Source organism: Lycorma delicatula, chromosome 8 (genome assembly GCF_047948215.1).
Source record: "Lycorma delicatula isolate Av1 chromosome 8, ASM4794821v1, whole genome shotgun sequence".
Classification (NCBI taxonomy): domain Eukaryota; kingdom Metazoa; phylum Arthropoda; class Insecta; order Hemiptera; family Fulgoridae; genus Lycorma; species Lycorma delicatula.
In genome coordinates this window covers 109,739,826-109,760,185 of record NC_134462.1, presented here as the reverse complement: position 1 = coordinate 109,760,185, position 20,360 = coordinate 109,739,826, and the positions used below count along the sequence as shown (strand labels likewise).

Here is a 20,360-nt window from a genome sequence, read left to right as displayed (position 1 = left end):
AGTCAGAAAGTATAAAATTTATCTCATAATTTAAGTTCTAAGAATTTCAATATGCCCTACTATACATTTCAGCAAATATTAGGACAAAGTTTTTATAGCTACAGTTCAGAAACAAACTGTTTGTGGATTCACATTTATGTGAACATTTTTTTTAACTATAAGAATGTTCTGAATTTCTTTTCATTTTTTTACAAGACACTGTGTAACAACTTAACATCTTAATAAAAACTCTTCATTAATGATTTCAAAAGAGGGGAGAGAATTATAGATATAATTGTCTGACTAAAGTTTTAATGCCACTGTAAATGGCAGAGCGGTAATGAATTCTACATATCATACTAAATATTCATTCTGAGTTTGAAACCTAAACCTTTTACTGAGCTTGAATACTAAGCTTGGCACATTTTGTGCACTACAAAATTTATTTCTCACTTTGTAATTAAAGAGATGATGTGAATCTCTTTGCTAATGGTCCGGCATATAACCTGACGATTCTTGAGGGATAATAATTAAACTGTGTTTTGTACTTTCGTACTATAAAAACATTTAATATATCAAATTAAGATCAATTTTTGCAATTTGTAGTGAATTACTTACATAGATTTTTTTTAATTTGAATATTATGTCGTCCAAATGTTTTCCATTACTCCTCACACACTCGCTTAACCTCATTCTAAAATTTGACATTGCTCGCTCAATCATCACTTGTGGAACTGCTTCAATTTCTCGTTGAATGGCCTCCTTGAGTTCTGCAATTGACTGTGGTCGACTACTGAAGACTTTATGTCTGAGATACCCCTGCAGAAAAAAAATCACAAACAGCCAGATCAGGTGAACGCGCTGGCCAAGAATGTCGCCAAATCGGGAAATCAAACGTCCAGGAAAGGTTTCTCGCAGAACATCCATTGTGATTCTCGCCGTATGGGCGGTGGCATCATCCTGTTGAAACTAAATTTCATGTCCTTGAAAGTCACTCGGTTTCGGTCGCAGAAATTCATTCAACATGTTTACGTATCGATGAGATGTTACTGTTACTCTGCGATTTAACTCCTCAAAAAAATACGGGCCAATTATGCCGAACTTTGAAACCGCACACCACACTATAACATATTGACTATGAAGTGTTTTTTCAAGAAGTTGCCGTGGATTATGCGAAGCCCAATAACGGTAAATTTGTTTATTCATAAATCCTGACAGATGAAAATGTGCCTCGTCACTTAAAAGAATAATGGCACCCTGGCGGACATTTTCGAGGATGACCTCGCAAGCTGCTTTGCGAGACGCCCAATCATTTGTATTAAGTTGCTGCACTAACATCATCTTATACGGATGGAATTTCAGGTTGGCATGAAGAATTCGTCGTACACTTCGATTAGAAATGGCTAGCCCAGCAGCATGTCTCGCTGTTGAACGTGATGGAGACCGCGTAACAGCTAACCTTACAGCGTTAATGTTTTCAGGCGTTCTCACACACTGTTTTCGTCCTGTCAGTTTCATTTTTAAAGCAGACGATGTGTTCCTAAAATTCTTCACCCACAACAATATCATATTACTACTAGGAACAGACGCGTGTTGATTTAAATTGAAATGTTTGCGAAATAAACGCTGTGTTACAATAACCGAGTCATTATTTTTAAAATAGGCTTCAATCACAAACGCTCGTTGTTCACTCGACCACGACAAATGGCTACTGAAATAGCATGAATAGATCTGTCGATGTACAACACTCCCGCCTTCTCATTGGCAGTGGTGCCAACATAACAATTACTACAAATTCGTCAGATTTATATGCCGGACCCTTTATCAGCAGTTGAATAAATATGTACCTGAAGCAAGTCCTCTGGTATCAATGTCAAGTTTAGTTGTAATATTCTTTATCAAAAAGATAGTGTTTGAGAATTTTTTCAGTCTACTTTCGGAAAATATAGGTTTCAAACTAATAGGAATCTAGGTCAGTTTGAAATTTCAGTATATTTAGATTTTTTAACAAAATTATTAAAGCAATTTAAAAAACGGATTAATTAAACTGACTAATAGTAAAGTGTATATGATTTCTTATATTTTTGGGTAGGAAAAACTTGCAATGTAAACACTTTTAACTTGACACGTAGTAAAAATAAACCATTACTAAAAAATATTTTTTAATACCTTACCAAAAAATTATTTATTTCCTGATAAATGCTGTTTTATTTTCAAGCGATTGAAACAACTGCTAATATTTTACAGCATCACCTTTTATCAATATTTTGCTGCTGCAACATCTCTTTTCAGCTGTAGACTTAAGTAGTTCTTCATATTTCAAGTTGTCAATCACATCTATCTAGTGAAGTCTCTTACACAATGCTCATGACTGTCATTCGCCTCATTGTAGTCTTCATCAAATAATAGTGTAAAGCACAAGTTCATTTTACAGATTTTACAATTTATTGTTCATTTAAAATTAGGAATGTTGCTGTGCAAGTCAGATTTTCATTTTCTGACCATTCTTAGTAACTTTCTCATTGTAGTTTTCAAATCCAGGAATTAAATGAAAGAAATTATCTCAGTCTATTCAGTTAACATTTCTACATCTGCTTGTTTTTAATTGTTCTTTGAAAAGCACATTTTTCCATCCATTTTGTAAATTAGTTACAATAACTGATTAAACTTATAGTTTTGAGAATCAGTAAAGTTCTTTTTGATGAAACTCAGGAATTTAGACCTAATGTTGTCTATAGACTGTAAATATACAGCACATGAGGAGAATTGATCGTTTATTTATGATGTTTTGAATTATTAATTTTTTTTATTACAACCATAGTTTTGGGACATGATAGGCAGATTATCACACATTAAACTGAAAGAATACAGAATGTTGGTGAGTACTTTTGGTGTAGAGATTAGTTAAAAGTAGAATGTATATTAAGACAAATGAAGACATCACCAGAGGTTAAAAAATATGGTTGCCATTTCATTGTATGTTGAAAATTTGTGGTTTTTTTTCAGAAAGTTCAACCAAAGAAGTATAAGAATTAAACTTTAAAAGGAACTGGAATTACCTGGTTTCCTTATAAGGGATTTCCTGAACAGAAAATATATTTCTTTATCAGATACATACAGAAAGTTGCCATCTGAGTTGTCTGACACTACAGACAAAGGTGGATGGATGACTCAATCTCATAATACCTACCCAAGCAGGTGGATGTGAAAGATTCTAAAGGGAGCATATACTCATTCCAAATAGAAAATCATGTATTTCTTGTTCAGCAAGATTACTCATGAAATTACACATAAATTTTCTGTGAACTGAAAAAACTATAACTGATTAACTAGTGATAATTTAAACAATGTTTACAGTCCAAACTAATTATTTTATATATGTATGTATTGTTAATAAACAAATTTTTATTCAATATGAGGTCTGTAAATAAAGCTATGAGACTGGTTCAGAAAAACTTTTTATTTACAATCCAATTATACATGGATTCTATCACCTTCGAAATAGTTCCCTTGGGAAGCCACACAACGCTCAAACAGTTTCCCCACTCTCCACATCAGTGGTGGAACTCAGAAACTGTAATATCCTTCAGATGGTCGGTTACACTTTTTTTTATGTTTTCTACTGTCCCAAAATGGTGTCCTTTGAGGTGTTTTTTTAAAGTCGGGAACAGATACTCAAGTCAGGTGAATAAGGTGACTGAAAAACTACAAGAATGTTTTTCTTAGCCAAAAACTCATTAATTGAGAGTGCAGTGTGACAAGGTGCATTGTCATGGTACAGCATGTGTACAACATACACTTTTTTAGGATGTGGTGAGTTTGAAGTGTGCCACTCCTTACTCTAGGGTTTTGTTTCTGGATCGTACTCACATATCCAAAATTCATCACCGGTAATATTTTGTTTTAGAAAATCAGGATCAGTTTCAATTCACACTAGAAGATCGCGGCTAATTAGTATCACTTATTGTTGTAACGCACAACAAAAACTCGTTTCACGAAACGTTTATTACGTCTCACGTGGCAAAAACAGACTAAAAATATTAATTTCTAATATAAATCAGCTGTTCAGGTAACCATATGTTTACTAGTAACTTTACAGTGTTGCCACTTTGGCTGCCAAAAAAACCAGTCTCATTACTTTATTTACAGACCTCGTACTATCACAGATCTGAAAACTGATTTTTAAGACGCTGATTGAAAAAAATCATTAAGTTGGTTTAACTCCTCTTATCATGATTTTTCAGACGTACAAAAACTAATTTCAGATTATAAAGTTTAGTTGATATTGTTAAAATTTTAGTAGATAAATCGGCACGTATGTTGGGGCAGGAAATGAAAGCCTATGTACTAGCATTTAGCATGCATTGGCCTCTGTTATAAGCAAACAAAACATTGTCATTTTCTACATGCCTTTTGTGGTATGGTAATATATAAAAAATAGGTTTCATAAACTTTCTGTAGCGTATGTAATTGTTGACTTTTATTCTAAATTATATATTGATGTTGTAATCTAGACCTACTTCCAGTTGAATAGCAACTAGTAATAGTAGAATCATTCATGAATCCTACATGACTAATGTGCCATTTATGAATTGTTGTAAACACAACACGCAATTCTAAGAATTTCATTTACTTGTTTTTGATCTACTGTTTTTGATCAAGCGACAAAAGTATCAAAATGAACAGTCCAAAGAATTATAGCGAAAGGAAATCAAATGAAACTGAAAAGCCAACTGCGTTCGTTTCGCCGAGAAAACGTGTAAATCACAGTACTGTGTGCAAATTAGATTCGTTTTAAACGGATTCTTTGGGGCATTTAACAAATAAATTTTATGTAACCGAAAAATGCGTTCGTACTGTAAACAGAATTATGCAAAAAGCCCACAAAAGTGAAATTAATTTCAAAGGGAGTAAAAGATCTCAAAGGAGAATATTACGTAAAATGGGATTTAGATGGAAAAAACAGAAGATTACCAGAAGATACTAATAGAACGGCATGACATTAAAATGCAAAGAATGAAATTTCTATGACAAATTTCCCTGTTTTGCAAAGAAGGAAGACCGATTGTATACACATATGAAACCTACATTCACAGTAGTCATGCGGCACCAAAATCGTGGGTAGACATTACAAACCTTCATGAAGGACTGAACACACCAGTATCCAAGGGCTCACTATTAGTAATTGCTCCTGCCGGCTGAAATAAAGGATTCATTAACAATGCTTTACTTATGTACGAGTCAAATAAGTAAGGAGATTGTCACAAATCGATTGATTCCGAAAATTACACGAATCGGTTACGGGAGAAGTGTATTCCCAACTTGCCAACTTAGTCTGTCTTTGTACTAGATAACGCATCGTATTACAACATTCTGCTACAAAAGCAGCCAAATTCTAACTCTTTGAAGAGCGATATGATAAAGTGGTTAGCAGACCAACGAATTAACTGTTCTCCTGCTAAGACGAAGACTGAATTATATGATATAAAATTATACAAAAAATCAAAAAAAATTTCTTATAGATGACATTTTCGAAAATTATGGTCATACAGTTCTATTGCTGCCTCCTTATCACCCTGACTTAAATGTCATTGAAATGATTCGGAGTCAAGTTATAGGGCAAGTAGCTAAAAGAAATACAACTTCTAACGTGTCGGACGTTCTTAAGTTAGCTGAGGAGGACATAAAGTGGTTGAAGGTGAGTGGAGCAATGTTCTGCAAGCATGTTGTTAACATTAAAAAAATACATTGAAGATGAACATTTATACAATGTGCACATCGACAATTTTATGAAAAATGTGAATTCATAATCGGACACGAGCTCTTTAGAGTCTACCGACGACAGCGACTTAGGAATTTGCGATTTACAGCAATAAAGTGAATAGAAAAAATAATTATTTTAAGTACTTTAAAATAATATTAATTGGGTTACTAAACTAGTTTTAATTAAATATCATCTATATTAAACTGACAATGTTTTCAGTCGTACTAGTACTGTCATTACCATTACACAATATTAAACAAGTAATAAAAAAATTCAGTACACAATGATGGTTTTCACAAATACAAAAAATTATATTTATTGTAACTTAAAAATTAATAACGATACAAAAATGAAAACACTATATGAAACTTAAACAACAAAAGGATGATTGACTGTGTAATTTAAAATTGTAAATAAAAAATTGTATTTTACTTTTAAACATTTTGATTTTATTATGTTGTTTTAAAGAACTTAACATTAATGAGGATATAAATAATACAAATAAAAGTAGTAAAACTATAAAAATTTAAAAAAAATCTGTTGTGGACAACACATGACTTCCTTGTAAGCCTATTAAATTATATTCACACATTTTTTTAAAATGAAAAGTACATAAAATTTTATTTCATTGAAAACTTCTGATATTTTTTCATGTTATTTTTTTTGTTACTGAATTATTATTCATCGTAAAAAGTTGTATAAAATTTTGTCCTTAGTATATTTCATTTCTTTAATATTAGCTACACCACCCCACTGTAGCTAATATTGAACAAATAAGTATTACCTAGTAGTACTTTAGTAGTAGTAGTGTCACCTATTACTTTCCCAGATTGTATTGATTAGTAAATTATAGATTCTCACCAATATTTTAATTCCTATTGTACTTTAATTCCTTACCACCAGATTTAAATGACGCAAATTTTTCTATTTTAGCATTAAAACTGCTTTAGTTTGCAGAGAACTTACATTAAGTAATTAAGAAGTTTCACATCTGGTGGGCATTTCTTATCTAATGAAATAATAGAAAACTGCTTACATCCACTCTAATAAAAATTAACTCTGCAAGCAATGTAATTCCAATACAGCTTCAACTGCAAAATAAAAATATAAGATTTAAGAAGCAAAGTATTCTTTTTTAGTCGTTATATAGGTTATCACACACCTTATTAAAAACAATATTTATGCATAACACAATGTAATCAATAACAACGGTGAAATGTATTTTGCAGAACTCATGTCAACAACACTCACTATTAAGCACAATACATGGTGGCTGTTATGAATTCTTCCTGTTGAATCATATTGCTATGGAGAGACACTGTTTACAAATAACTTCTAATTGATTCAGTTTACCAGTTTTGCTACCGTGTTCACAATAAAGCTGCACATCAGATAGAACAAAAAACCAATTTCAAAAATAAAGAAATAAAGAAATAATGAATTAGGCCAATGTTTAGCTAAATTATTCTGACTGTATGGAGTAATAAAATGAAGTTGAATAGAACATTTATTTTAGCACCTAACATCATTAAATTGACGTTATAATCACATATGCTCTTAGGCAAGCCCATTTCACCATGTCTCCCTCATCTCTCTTCACTATTTTCTGGTAAGATTATAGTTACTAATAGCTTCTACTGTCTTGCAAATTATAATTTTTATTCTTTACCACTCTCACATTTATATACACCAACTGTGGATAATAATACTGTGCATACTACTGCATGATAATAATAATACGATGGCTGGTATTACGGAGCATCAGATTGAGGAAAACCTCACAGAATAACTGGTATGTGTGTTTACTGCTTTAATCAATCTTTCTTTTCTTCTGATGTGTCATTGTCAGGTTGCTTTTATATTATAACTTATCTCAATAAAACTGTTTCTTTCTACAAAATTTTTATTTAGCCAGCTGTTCTTTTTCCTTTTCAAATTATTGTCAACATATTTCACGTATACCTGTACAACAATATCAACTAGCTCAATTTTTTGTTATTAGTACAGACATACATTGGTTTGCTGTCTAGACCTCATGAAATCTCTGTTTTCTTAACATTCATTCTCATATCATAATGTCCTTGTTTGAATCAATTGTCTTCTTCTTTTGAGATTTTCCTATTTTGAAATATAATGTGCTTCATGTACTAAAAACATCACAATGTTTTTAGGACATGAAGCATATTACACATTATACGTTATTTTTGTATATATGTTAAACAATTTGTATTCCTTCCTCCAGCAACGAACCCTTTATTTCCTTTTACAACTTATTTGATGGGGTGTCTTTAACATTCATATTAATTAATCAAGGTTGGGTTAAAGCATACCTTGCTTTCTATGTCAAATAACTAGATGGAGCATCCTTAATGTCATATCTGTTTTCAGACTCAGGAAAGACATATAATTCATCTTCAGTGTTTCTAATCTACTCTTTACCTTTTTAGTGTTTCCAATAAGAGGATAAAAAGAGAATTACATCTCAGACAAACCCATTTTCTGCTGGAATCTGTTGTATGATTGTGATGTGATTTACTCATTTAATTTACTTCCATGTAATTTATATGTATATTTTTTATAACATTGCAATTAGAATTCTTATCCAATATTGTCAAGAATTATTTTCTTTGCTGTTGTGCATATAACAAACATTAATATTTAATTTCTAATTTTTTCAGCTTATTTAAAAAGGTGCGATCATTATGTGATAGTGCTGAACTGGATAAATATGACTGGCAAGTTGCCTAAACCATTTTTTAATGCCCAAACCATTGCTCGTGAATTAGGAAAATGTTTTAGTAGTTTAGAAAAAAAGGGCTATAACATCGCTGACAATTTGCATATTGTTGGTTTTAGTTTTGGTGGACCTATGGCTGGTATTATGGGGCATCACATGGTGAAAAAACCTCACAGAATAACTGGTATGTGTCATTTGAAAAAATAATTAAAATGTTTATTTAATTGGTCTGCAATCTTTTTTTTTTTCAGTAGGAATGTGTGTATTTATAGAGTATTCCAACAATTTTATAGAGTATTTCCCTTCCTTTTTAGTGAATGAGGAAATGAAGACCTTTCTGAAGATTGAATTCAGTAGCAGTTGAAAGCGAAGTCAGCATGTTGACCTTAATAACACTCCAGCCAATAACTCACCTGTATTTCTATCTAGTTTATTGTAATTTCAACTTACCTTACAATAAACTGGTCTAATTAAATGTAATGTGAGCAATGATTCCTTGATTTCAATAACAAAAAATATGTAAGAACTTTTCTGTAAAATTTCCATCTGTGTCATTTTTAGAAACAAAGATATTAAAAGATAAATTAATCATTAAAAATTAAATTAAACATTTCTTGTTTTTTTAGATTGGGAAATGAAAATAAAAAACTTTTGCAGTTAGCAAATTGTCAAATCTTTAATAATTTAATGTATGATCCAAAAATCTAAAATAGAGGGTTTATTTTATTAAGCGTCTCCCCAAGTTTCTTTATTCTCTGACTCATCTTAAGGAGTCAGAATCCTCCTCTTAAGGACCTTATCTTTTAAAGATTTCGTCTTAACAAAGCTTTTAACTTTCTAAACACCACAGTTCAAAGGTCTCTCATTTGCTCATATTGCTTCCATATTGCCCATGCTGCCATAAACTGTTACTCTCCAAATAAATATTTTTTTGAAAATGTTTGTTTTAATTTTTTCATGTGTACTGGATCATGTCATTGTGATAAAAATTCAAACATCCAAAAAAACTACAATAAAACAGAGGAGCTACACAGGAATAATGAAACGTGGTCATGTTCAAAAAAATTAGCAAACTTATGAACACCTTCAAACCAAAATTTCAGGTTATAGAAGATACAGATTGTAAACCTTTTACTGACTATCGGAAGATTGAAGAAAGATGGAAAGAGGACTGCACAGCAAACTATATCGTGAAATCTAAGAAGAGCTCACTTATGTAGATTAGTGTCTGTGAGAGAACCAGGAATTCTCAAAGAGGAAATACAGAAAGCAATAAAGAGATTGAGAGACAACACATCACCAGACTCAGATAGCATTATAAAAGAAATGATCAAACCAACCAGTGAATTGGGTTTATGAATATGCACTAGATCTGTAAACACATATGGTTAACCAACAAATGGCCTGATGAGTGGGCAACCTTTGTGATCATACCCCTATACATAGAAAGGCCTCTCACAGTGATATAAAAATTATAGAACTTTTTCTCTGATTTCACATGCAAGTAAAATTTTTTTGAATATATTCTATGAATATCTACAATACTATCTGGACAGAAAGATTCCTGCAGAGCAGGTCAGATTTGTCAAAGAAAGTAGTACGCATGAGCAACTTCTAAATCTTAGGCAACTGATAGAGAAAGCCAGAGAGTTTGACACTCTTGTAAATCCTGCTACCTAGATTATGCCAAGGCCTTCGACTCAGTCAGGTGGAAAGGTGTGTGAATATTGAGGGAGGTGGGTGTTCCTGATAATCTTGTTACCCTTATTCGGAACCTATATTTAAAGAACAGTATAATGGTTAGACTGGAAAATTACACAACAGAGCCCTTTTAGCCACCAAGAGGAGTATGACAGGAATGTATTCTGCCTCCAATATTATTCAACATTAATGGCAAATACAGAGTGGCTGGGAAGTCACCGTACCTCCTAAAGTTAGAACTAAACATTTGTAATGAGTTATAAATGAAAAATGTGATATAATAATAAATTATTTTATTTGCATACATGATACATAGTATTAATTTTTAATGGTCCAGTGGGTCTGTGTATTCCCCTTACGATGGAGCACTTTCTGGTGTTATGTTACAGAAGGCGTCCCTCACAACATCACGCAATTCTTCATTTGCAGTGTAGCGACATGCAAATACATGTGTCTTGATAATTTCCCATAATGAATTATCTGATGTGGTGAGATATGGACTTCATGGTGGCCATGATGATGGAGCTCGTATCGCTGGAGTACCGCAGCCAATCCAATAACCTTGAAATTTTTCATTCAGAAACGAGAGGACTGATAAAGCAAAATGTACAGTGCTGCAACCATACTCGTTTCATAAGATCGTTCTCTTGAGGTTATGGTATTCATGCCTCTTACATCTCTAAATAAATTTGTGCATTCACTGGCCTGTCAAAAAAATAAGGACCTAATAAATGACGAGCTGATATTTCAACCAATATCATGACAGTCGATGGATTTCTTTCCAACTCTGTCACATAAGGATTTTCTTTCACCCAAAATATCACATTTCTGGAATCTTTAATGATACATAGAGGTTCCCTCCATGGACTTATCCAGTAGTCCTCCACCTCTGCTGCTTCTAAGCCATTGGCTTTGTCAGCAGTCCTCTAAAGCCCTCATACCTGACTCGTACAACTCTGCACTTGGCATTGGCCAAAGATGTCCCCCCCTCAGCCTTCATCAAATCACCTCTGATATGTAAATATATCAGCTACGTTTCTCTGGCCTCATCGGGTATTTTTACGCTGGTCTTGCACTTGATTTTGCCTTCCTTTGAGACTCTATTTTTGCCTATCTCTTCTTCCTCTCTCTTGGTCGGTCTTCTTGTTTCTTATTTCTTCTAGCCTACTTACACTATGTAATCTCGTTTACAAACTTTTTTTTTTTAGGACCTATTTCTAACTATCTCTACTTTTTATAATGTTTCCTACTTGTTTCGTACTCTGTTAAATTCATTTCTACAAATCTATTTAGCTTCGGTGTTAGCGCTTCTTTTTATTCCTTATTTCTTGTTAACTATCTATTGAACTGTGTCTATCTACACCTATGAAACTTTCGTTCTTAGTCTTCTTTTCGCTACTCAAACCTATCTTCCTTAAATCTAGTTTACCCACAATATTACTTTACTTTATCCTATACCTAACAGCAACAATTTTTAACCTAAATTTTACCGTGAAACGGAAATCTCCCGTGACACAGACATCTTCATCAATTCTCATTGCGTCCTTCACGCCCACGGATATTCATATCTACCTAGCATTCTCTTTCGTAATTAATATGTCTTTAACAAACTTACAAAAATTATTAAACGCGACCTTGTTGCTGCAGATGTCTCTTATTTCTAATCGTACGTCTAGCTCTCGTAATTGCCGCATGAACTGCTGCCTTTCTTCCTCATATTCCTCGGATACAAGGAGCACGTGCTCCGCAGGTTCTTCCAATCCACAACGCATACAGTTGGGACTCGGCACCAATCCAAATCCGTTGAGCTTCCCATTGAAGTTGCCATGACCGGTCAAACCCTGTGTCACGTAATTATCCGTAACTAACCACTTCCTCTTACAGCGAAGTCTTACATCTGGGAAAGTCGCGTACGTGTATCTACCCTTCGTTGAAACGCCGTACCTCGCCTGCTATTAATCGAAGCCCTCTTCACTGATGGAACGCTCTTCTTTAACACTTCCACATCTTTATACGTACCCGACTTTCTCAGCTCTCGGATCTTCTCTTCCTCTTGCTCGCTGTAATATCCAACGGCTTTACTCCAGCCACTACACATACTGCATCTCCTGATATAGTCCTATAACCTCGTATTAGATCAACAGTATCAATCAGTGCACACTCATCGGAATCTTCCTGAAGTGCACGAGATCAGTCCGATGCTCCCAAATCGTGCACCGTAGAGCATGATTCCTTCAGTCAAGCTTTATATAAGATACTCAGCATCCGGAAATCAAGCCCCCTCTTATAATTAACGACTCGAAGAATGATGTTAAATGCGAAGAACGCTTTTCCTCCGACCTGCGTCACGTGCTCCTTATATTCGCACCTCTCATCTATGACGATTCCCAATTGCTTATAGGTCTTGGCATATTTTATGTTCTTCCTTCCGATTCTTATAATAGACTTACGTTGTAATTTGCCTTTCAACATTCATCATTGTCGTCTTTTCTGCGCTAAAGGTCATTTGATGGTTCTCACTCCACTTTCTCAACACCTCATTGCTTTCTTCGCTTTGTCTTCTAGCTGGGCGTCGTCCGCTTAGGCTCTTAATCGGCAACCAGGTAGTCGCAATCGCATAAAAGTATCAAATTCCATTTTCCGCACAAATGGACCCATCACACTTCCCTGTGGACACCCTTTGCTCAACTGTTTCTTCCACTCCGCTGAACCATGTCGCAGTACCACTTCTCTCTTCTCGAAGTAGCTCCTCAGGAAGTTGGATTCCTCTTGAGTCACTCCTCGCCTTCCGAACTGGTATAGCACCGACGTCCCCCACATCCTGTCAAAAGCACCCGAGATGTCTAAGAAAACACACAACACGTAGCTACCTTCAGCATTTTTTACTTCTGCCAACAATGACGATACCGCATCCTTAGTACCTCTTCCGGGCCTAACCCATATTGGTACTTGGAGAGAAGTCTTCGCGTTGAATCTTCCATAAATACGGCTGAACATAACATAAGCTGATAATAACATAACATAAGCGTTGATATTAACATAAAAAAAGCAAAAGTTATGATCGTAGACAGAACCAACGATCTTCCAGTCAGTGATGCGCTGTATTATTTCGAATAAGGTGGACCAATTTGTATATTTAAGATCCACAATAGATAAAGGTGGAGGCTCACTGGCCGAAATAAGAAGAATTATCTTGGCGAAGTTGGTGCTTACGTATTTGACAACTATTTGGAAAGATAGGGCAAATCACAAATAATGCAAAGGTGAGACTGCTTCAGGTACTAGTCTTTCCAATAATCATGAACGGAGTTGAAACCTAGACCATCAAGGTAGAAGATTGGAGGATAATTGATATTCTCCTCCAGTCAGTCTAATACATCAGCATTAGAAATGTGAGTCTACATAATAATGCTCCGCGTTGCATGGACGGAAAAGAGGACAAACAAGTCGATTATAAACGTGCTGGGTATACATAGGAGGTTGTCAGAATTTGCTTCCAGCGCATCCTCTGCTTTTTCGGTCATATAGTCCGTAGATCCCGCGAAAATCATGAAAACTAGTCATACAGGGAAAAATCGAAGCACAATATCACGGGAAAGACCGCCGAAAAGATTGTTGGAACAAATTGAAGAGACCACTGGAAAACTTTAGACACGTTGATTCGAATGACAGAGGACGTGAACTATGGCAGGAAATTTTCAGCGGGATACGAATCGGACCATAGCTCTCAGACATAAGAATAGGGATTAAAGAATATTGTTTTACTTTCCTAAAATGAGTTATTTCGTAAAATAAATTATTTCATTTCTTCTCACCCCTTTTTCTGTAACTTTACTCCCAGCCAACAAAATAACACGCTTATTCACTTCCCCCCCCTAATTTAAGAGATAAAAAGTTTTAGTAACTGAATTCACTACAAAACTTTATTTTTTTTTACCAACATGGTATAATTATTTTATTTTTATTTTGGGCTTTGTTGCCCAGAGTTACTTATTAATTCTATTTCATTCTAAGTAATAAAATTTATTTAGTAGGAGTAATAATTGGCCCAATAAAATTATCTATTTACTTTACTGTTATAGGTTACTTTTGCAGTCATCTAGTGTCTGAAGATTAATTTTGATTTTATGTGCAGTTTTGAAGTTTTTGTATGTTTCAGTTTATTAATATATTAAGGTAATAACAAACTTCTGAGTAGGATGAGGTTTTCTATTCACTCAGCATATCTTCTTTGGTGAAGTCAAAATTAAAGATGTTAACATTGATTGTCTATTATTGTATTAGCTTTATTTGGATTCCATTATCGGGTTCTATTACATTGATCATGGTGTAAGAGAAAATATTGATAGTTTATGATGAAAAACAAATTACTCATTTCACATGAGACTTATAATAATGTAAGCATCACATGAAATAAGTCAACATCCAGCCATTGTTATTTTTCCTTTTGCATATCCTTCTGTTGTCAGTTTATTAAGAAAACTATTACAATTATTGTGGAGATGAGTTTCTGGTACATAGATAATAAATAGGAAGAACCTACTCAGTAGTTACTACAAACACAGTGTGAATATTTTGCAAACTTAAGTTTGAAATTGAGACCTTAAACAGTCTTTCTTCTGTTTAGTCTTCCAGGAATTATCATTCAGGTATTACTTCAGAGGATGAATGATGATAATATGTATGAGTATAAATGAAGTGTAATCTTGTACAGTCTCAGTTCGACCATTCCTGAGATGTGTGGTTAATTGAAATCCAACCACCAAAGAACACTGGTATCCACGATCTAGTATTCAAATCCGTATAAAAGTAACTAACTGCCTGCCTTTACTAGGATTTAAACACTGGAACTCTCGACTTCCAAATCAGTTGATTTGGGAAGATGCGTTCACTACTAGACTAACCCGGTGGGTCAAACCTTAAACAGTCTGACCAACACTTGTGGTCTCAAATAAAGAAGGATCTGTCCTACATCTATGGCTTGTAGCATGGTAGCATAGATGAAAACCAAAAAGCAGTTAAAAGAAGAAAGGTTGAAATATAAATAGAGGGTGTAGAAGAAGATAGCCAACAAACAAAGGAGTCGGCCTCCGTAGCACAAGTGGTAGCATCTCGGCTTTTCATCTGAAGATCCTGTGTTCTAATCCTCAAACATGGAATTTTCACACATGCTACAAATCATCCTATGAAACAATACCATCCATTCATCTCATCCTATGAAACAATACCTAACAGGGTGGACCCGGAGGTTAAACAAAAAAAAACACAAAGGAGTGCTCTGATCAAGAGAGTACTCCTCTTGATCAGAGTTGTCCTGTGATTATCACAGGATAATGATTGTTGTTATTTCAGGTCTTGATCCTACACATATATATTTTTCATGGTTTTTTAATAATAAATTAAAGCTCGATCCAAGTGATGCACAATTTGTTGATATAATACATACCGATATGTACTATTATGGTGTTGGTTATCCATCTGGTCATGTTGATTTTCTCGTTAATTCAGGACATCATCCACAACCAGGATGTGAAAATAGAAGATTTTGTAAGTATTTCACTTTTATTAATTATTTCTAAAGTTTTTTAAATTTATTTCCTCAACTCCTTGTCCCTTTTCCTTTTGTACGATACTATTAACTCAGTAAAGACTGGCCTACTGAAGATGAAATTATAATTTTTTTGAGAAAAATTAAATTAGTACATGGTTACTTATAATCAAACTCAGAGCAACAGTTAACAAGTCAGCAGCAGTTCAGTTAACCTTTTCAAATGTTTAAGTTTTTAAATGATGTAAATAAAAGGATATATTTAAAAATTATGCACTATTTATCATACAATTGATCAATGTAATTCTGCTGGTGCGTTGGAAATTATTTTAAGAACACAATGATAATATAATACCAAACCAATACACTTCCAATTTTGCGTAAACTAACTTGTCAAAAGAGATTTTCTTTGAATTACAATACTTTTTAAAATAATATGTCTTTATTACAAGTATGCAGTGTGATTGTATAGTATTTATTATAAAGAGAATAATTGACACAAGTCTGTTGGCATTTGTCCCAAATACGAAGAATTAATTACTACATCAAAATCATATTTTTCTGTCCACCATTTTATTGGTTAATAATATCTTTATTTCCAAGTTATATAGTTTAATATCCATCCTTCAAGATTTAACTGATCTTAAATTTATTTTATTTTTTTAAAGCAGATTTCAAATGAATTCAATAGGGTGTTGAAAACTGAGTGTGGTAAGTATACGTTTGACATGTTTGAGCCGATTACTAGTAGGTTTATTTGTAGATTACTTTACTCTTTTTTTCCAAATAATGAATTACTGTAAAATAACTATTACAGGATAAAATTATGGTTAAAGATTGTCTATTTAAAATGAATATTAAACTATGAACTTCATTTATTATATCTTAATGTGTATGAAAATCCTAGCATGAAAATAACAAAGAAATCTAGAAGCAAATAAATCTGCAGAAGATTTTGCATGGTAATTTCGTTCACATTTACTGAAATTTTACTTTAGGCTTACTCATTGCCTGCTTTTGACAGTTATCTCTTACTGAAATGAAAAGCTTTTAATAATGCATTTAAATTCCTTCACAGCAGGTAATACATCTTGAAGATTGCTCTGAACAATTAAAGCCTAAACCATCTGTTCTTTCTTAAGTTTTATATCCATAAAATAACTAACTGACAACTGGCTACTCTTGCAGGAGAAACCTTAATCATAGCAACTTCTCAAAGTCTGATAATTCAGTAATCGGTGTATTGATGAGTAAGTCTTATCTTATTTATTTATAAGGCCCGTATTCCATTCATTGAACCTTTCAGACTTGTATTATCATTCATACTATTCATTACTATTGTTGGGTAAAGTTAAAAAATAAAAAAACACACAGCTAGTATTTGCCAAAAGAAATTGGACTTTAATGAAAACAAATTAATATAAGTTAATTATTATAACCTTAAAAACTACTTAATACATCAGCTGAAATCAGCGTCTGAACAATGATAGTTAAATGAAAAAATACATGAGTACACGCTTCTAAATACAGATTTTGACAATATACGTTTTTGACGAAGCCTGAAAGAGAACATGAAACACCTTAATTTTAATTATAACTTTAGAAAAATATAACATCAATAAACATAGTGTGTCTGAAAAACTATTGCATTGCTGACAAATGCTGTAACATTGAAAAATTAGGAATGAACAAATGTCATTAACTTAGAAACATCAATTACAGTAAATCTTAATTGGCACTGGCCTTTCCTGATTTGTGAACCACAAACTTAACATTAAATAATGTAAAAATGTAATTCTAGTTTAACGTAGAAAAGGACACAATAAAATTACAGTACAAAAGAGTTAATTACAATATAATCACACTGAACTTAATTGAGCACATGAAATAGGTTGCAGCTGAACAATGAAAGCCTTCTGTAAGTGACCTGTCGTGACTGTACTAAAGTGAAATTGAAACTTGAACGGCATAGGTATGATGAACTGAATGTTCCACAAATTTGAATGATAACATAATGGTTTAACGTAATGAGTAATGAAAAACTGAACTTGCCTGTAGCACACAAATATTTGCCAGAGATGAACTCGTAACAGCAAGTACAGAAGAATACCTATGTAGTCCTGGGCGTAGTCCGCACGGTGAATCAGGAATACAGAGGTGTGATGTGGTTTAGTGGTAGAATGAGGCGTGGAATCTCAGATGTGTAGTGATGAGTTTGAGATTCTGCTTGAATGTGAATGTTACCACAAAGTTTGCAGGAGAGTATTGCCCTAGGCGACTGCAGTGGTGAGATGTTGGATTTACTCTGCCGAAAAGATGGCGAAAGAAAGCGGGGGTAACCAGATCCAGGTAGTGGACAGGAGAGTGTGTGTATGTATTAGTAAGGGGATGAAAAAATAACGGGTGTATGAAAAGGGTAGTCAGAAATAACTCGATAGAAGAATGGACGCGGTCGCTAAGGATGACGGCGGGAGGGTCGAACACAAGAACAATAATAGAAACAGGTGGACTTTACAGACCCAGAAATACGAAACAAAGTGAGATTTAAACATTCCTTGTAACAAAACAACGGGACCCACCCTAGCTTGGAATTCGTAGAAAATAACGGAAAACTTTATGCCAGAATGGCGTAAACAACTATGTAATTACACAAAACATATTTTACATACAATAAAAAAATCACTGGTCAGAAAGTAACAGTAAACTATTCTGTTTATTATTAAATAAATTTTTTTGTTACAATTGCATTCATTGCTGTGAGATGACACAATTTAAATCAGTACAAATGAAATTACTTTAACTAAAAGTTGCTAAAAGGTCAAATTTATATAAATTTTGAAATATTTGCAAATATAATAATAACCTTTCTATATGAGTAAAATTTTTAATAAATATTAACTATTTCCACTTGTGTTACTGAGAGGTAGACCCACCAGTTTCCCCTAATTCAGGTTGGCTTGAAAGGAGTAAGTATAACCTATATGTCTTTTTGTACTTTTCTCTGAAAGCCAAACATATTTGGAAAATGACAATTTGAATAGTTAATATTGAAGTGTATTATATTATTACTGGGTGCTTGATAACCTGTAATATTATGATGATGATTTTTCTTTTTTACTGGCTTTGGATGCAGACCACTAACTGAAGAATTGGTAATTTAGATGTAAGGCCATGATTTTAGAACTTTTAAAGATTTTGATGACTGAATTATGAAATTTAAAAAATATTGTTTTCAACCATTCATTTATTGTGTTCATTTCTTTTTATTTATTATTTTTCACTTCATTTATCCACCTTAGTATTCCCATCTCTACTACCTCAATCTTTTTTACTTGCATCTTTACATTTACTGTGACTCAGAGAAATACATCACTTTCCATCTTGCTCCAGTTTTGCACAACTTTCCTTTTTTACCTTTCCATTTTCTTTCTTAACACAGAACAAAGTCCTTACCTTTCTCACATTCATCAATACATGTTATATTCTATACTTTCTCAACAATAATTTAGTTCATTTCATTTTAGCTCTATGTAATCACTTAACTTCTGTATTTGTATATGCTGAATCTATCACGCAAAATCCTGCAAACCCTACTCTCTTGGCTCGTAAGTGTGATTCTTGGAAGGCTTTCATTAATGGCATGTCTGATAGAACCAATGAGACTATTATAATGGGACCTGACCTTGATGCAAGGTAAAGCAACTTATGTATATGTTTTATATATAATACATATTTTTATAATGCACTGGAAGACTATAAACCTGGCAGACTAATGAAAGTCTGAATATTTTGAAAGTAAAATAATTCCATGTATTACATTTTTATCTAACTGATTAATCGTTGGTTCTTACGTATGTTCTTAAGAGAGGAACTGGCCGCTATTTTTTAGAATAGCAAGCATTTCAGTAGATCAGTGGACTTTTCTCTTGATAGAAAAAATATTTTGCAGTTTTCTTAATAAATATTGATTTAATAAAAAAATTATAACATAATATTTCTTTATGCAGTTGAAAACAAACTTTCGTCCAACACAATTTTTAATAAATTTGATGTATTTTCTGTGATTGGTATTTTGCTATTAGGAAAGGGTGAACAAAGACCTGTTTATTATTATATTGTCAATTTTAACAACTTGACTACTAAATAAACATATATTACAACATGCATTAAACATATATTAATAATATGAAAATTAATAAAAAAAACAGCACTTAACAGTCCCTCAATATTATTTAAGATTAGAAATTTACAAAAAAATAATAAATTTGTCAAAAACAGCTTATTAAATGAATAAATTCGACTAAGATCACAAACAAAATTGTTTTTTAACAACTTCAAAACTAATGCTACCGGAAGCTATATTATTTTATTTATCATATCATACATAGATTTGTTATGTCCAAAATATTAACTGAACATTCAAACCTTTGTAAGTGAACTATTTATATGGGTATAATTACAAATTTCAATATAGCTACAAAATAACATCCAGGTTAATCAACCATTTGACTCCAGGTGGTGTAGCACGATATACTTGTACATCTTGTGGATCTTCCTTCTACACTTGCTGTGAACAGCACTTCATAACATGTTCATAAGATTAACGGTTAATCCACTGATGGCCATGTTGA

General features: G+C 33.1%; 1 protein-coding gene across 4 annotated transcripts in view; it reads left to right on the top strand.

Annotated features, from left to right (window-relative positions):
* LOC142328872 (phospholipase A1 member A-like) overlaps positions 1 to 20,360 on the top strand; it is a 43,733-nt gene that overhangs the window by 17,628 nt on the left and 5,745 nt on the right. For all 4 annotated transcript variants that reach the window (XM_075373002.1, XM_075373003.1, XM_075373000.1 and 1 more), the window contains 3 exons: positions 8,422 to 8,664; positions 15,534 to 15,728; positions 19,254 to 19,422. In XM_075373002.1, the coding sequence (XP_075229117.1) occupies positions 8,422 to 8,664; positions 15,534 to 15,728; positions 19,254 to 19,422 (607 nt within the window). The remainder of the gene's footprint in view (positions 1 to 8,421; positions 8,665 to 15,533; positions 15,729 to 19,253; positions 19,423 to 20,360) is intronic.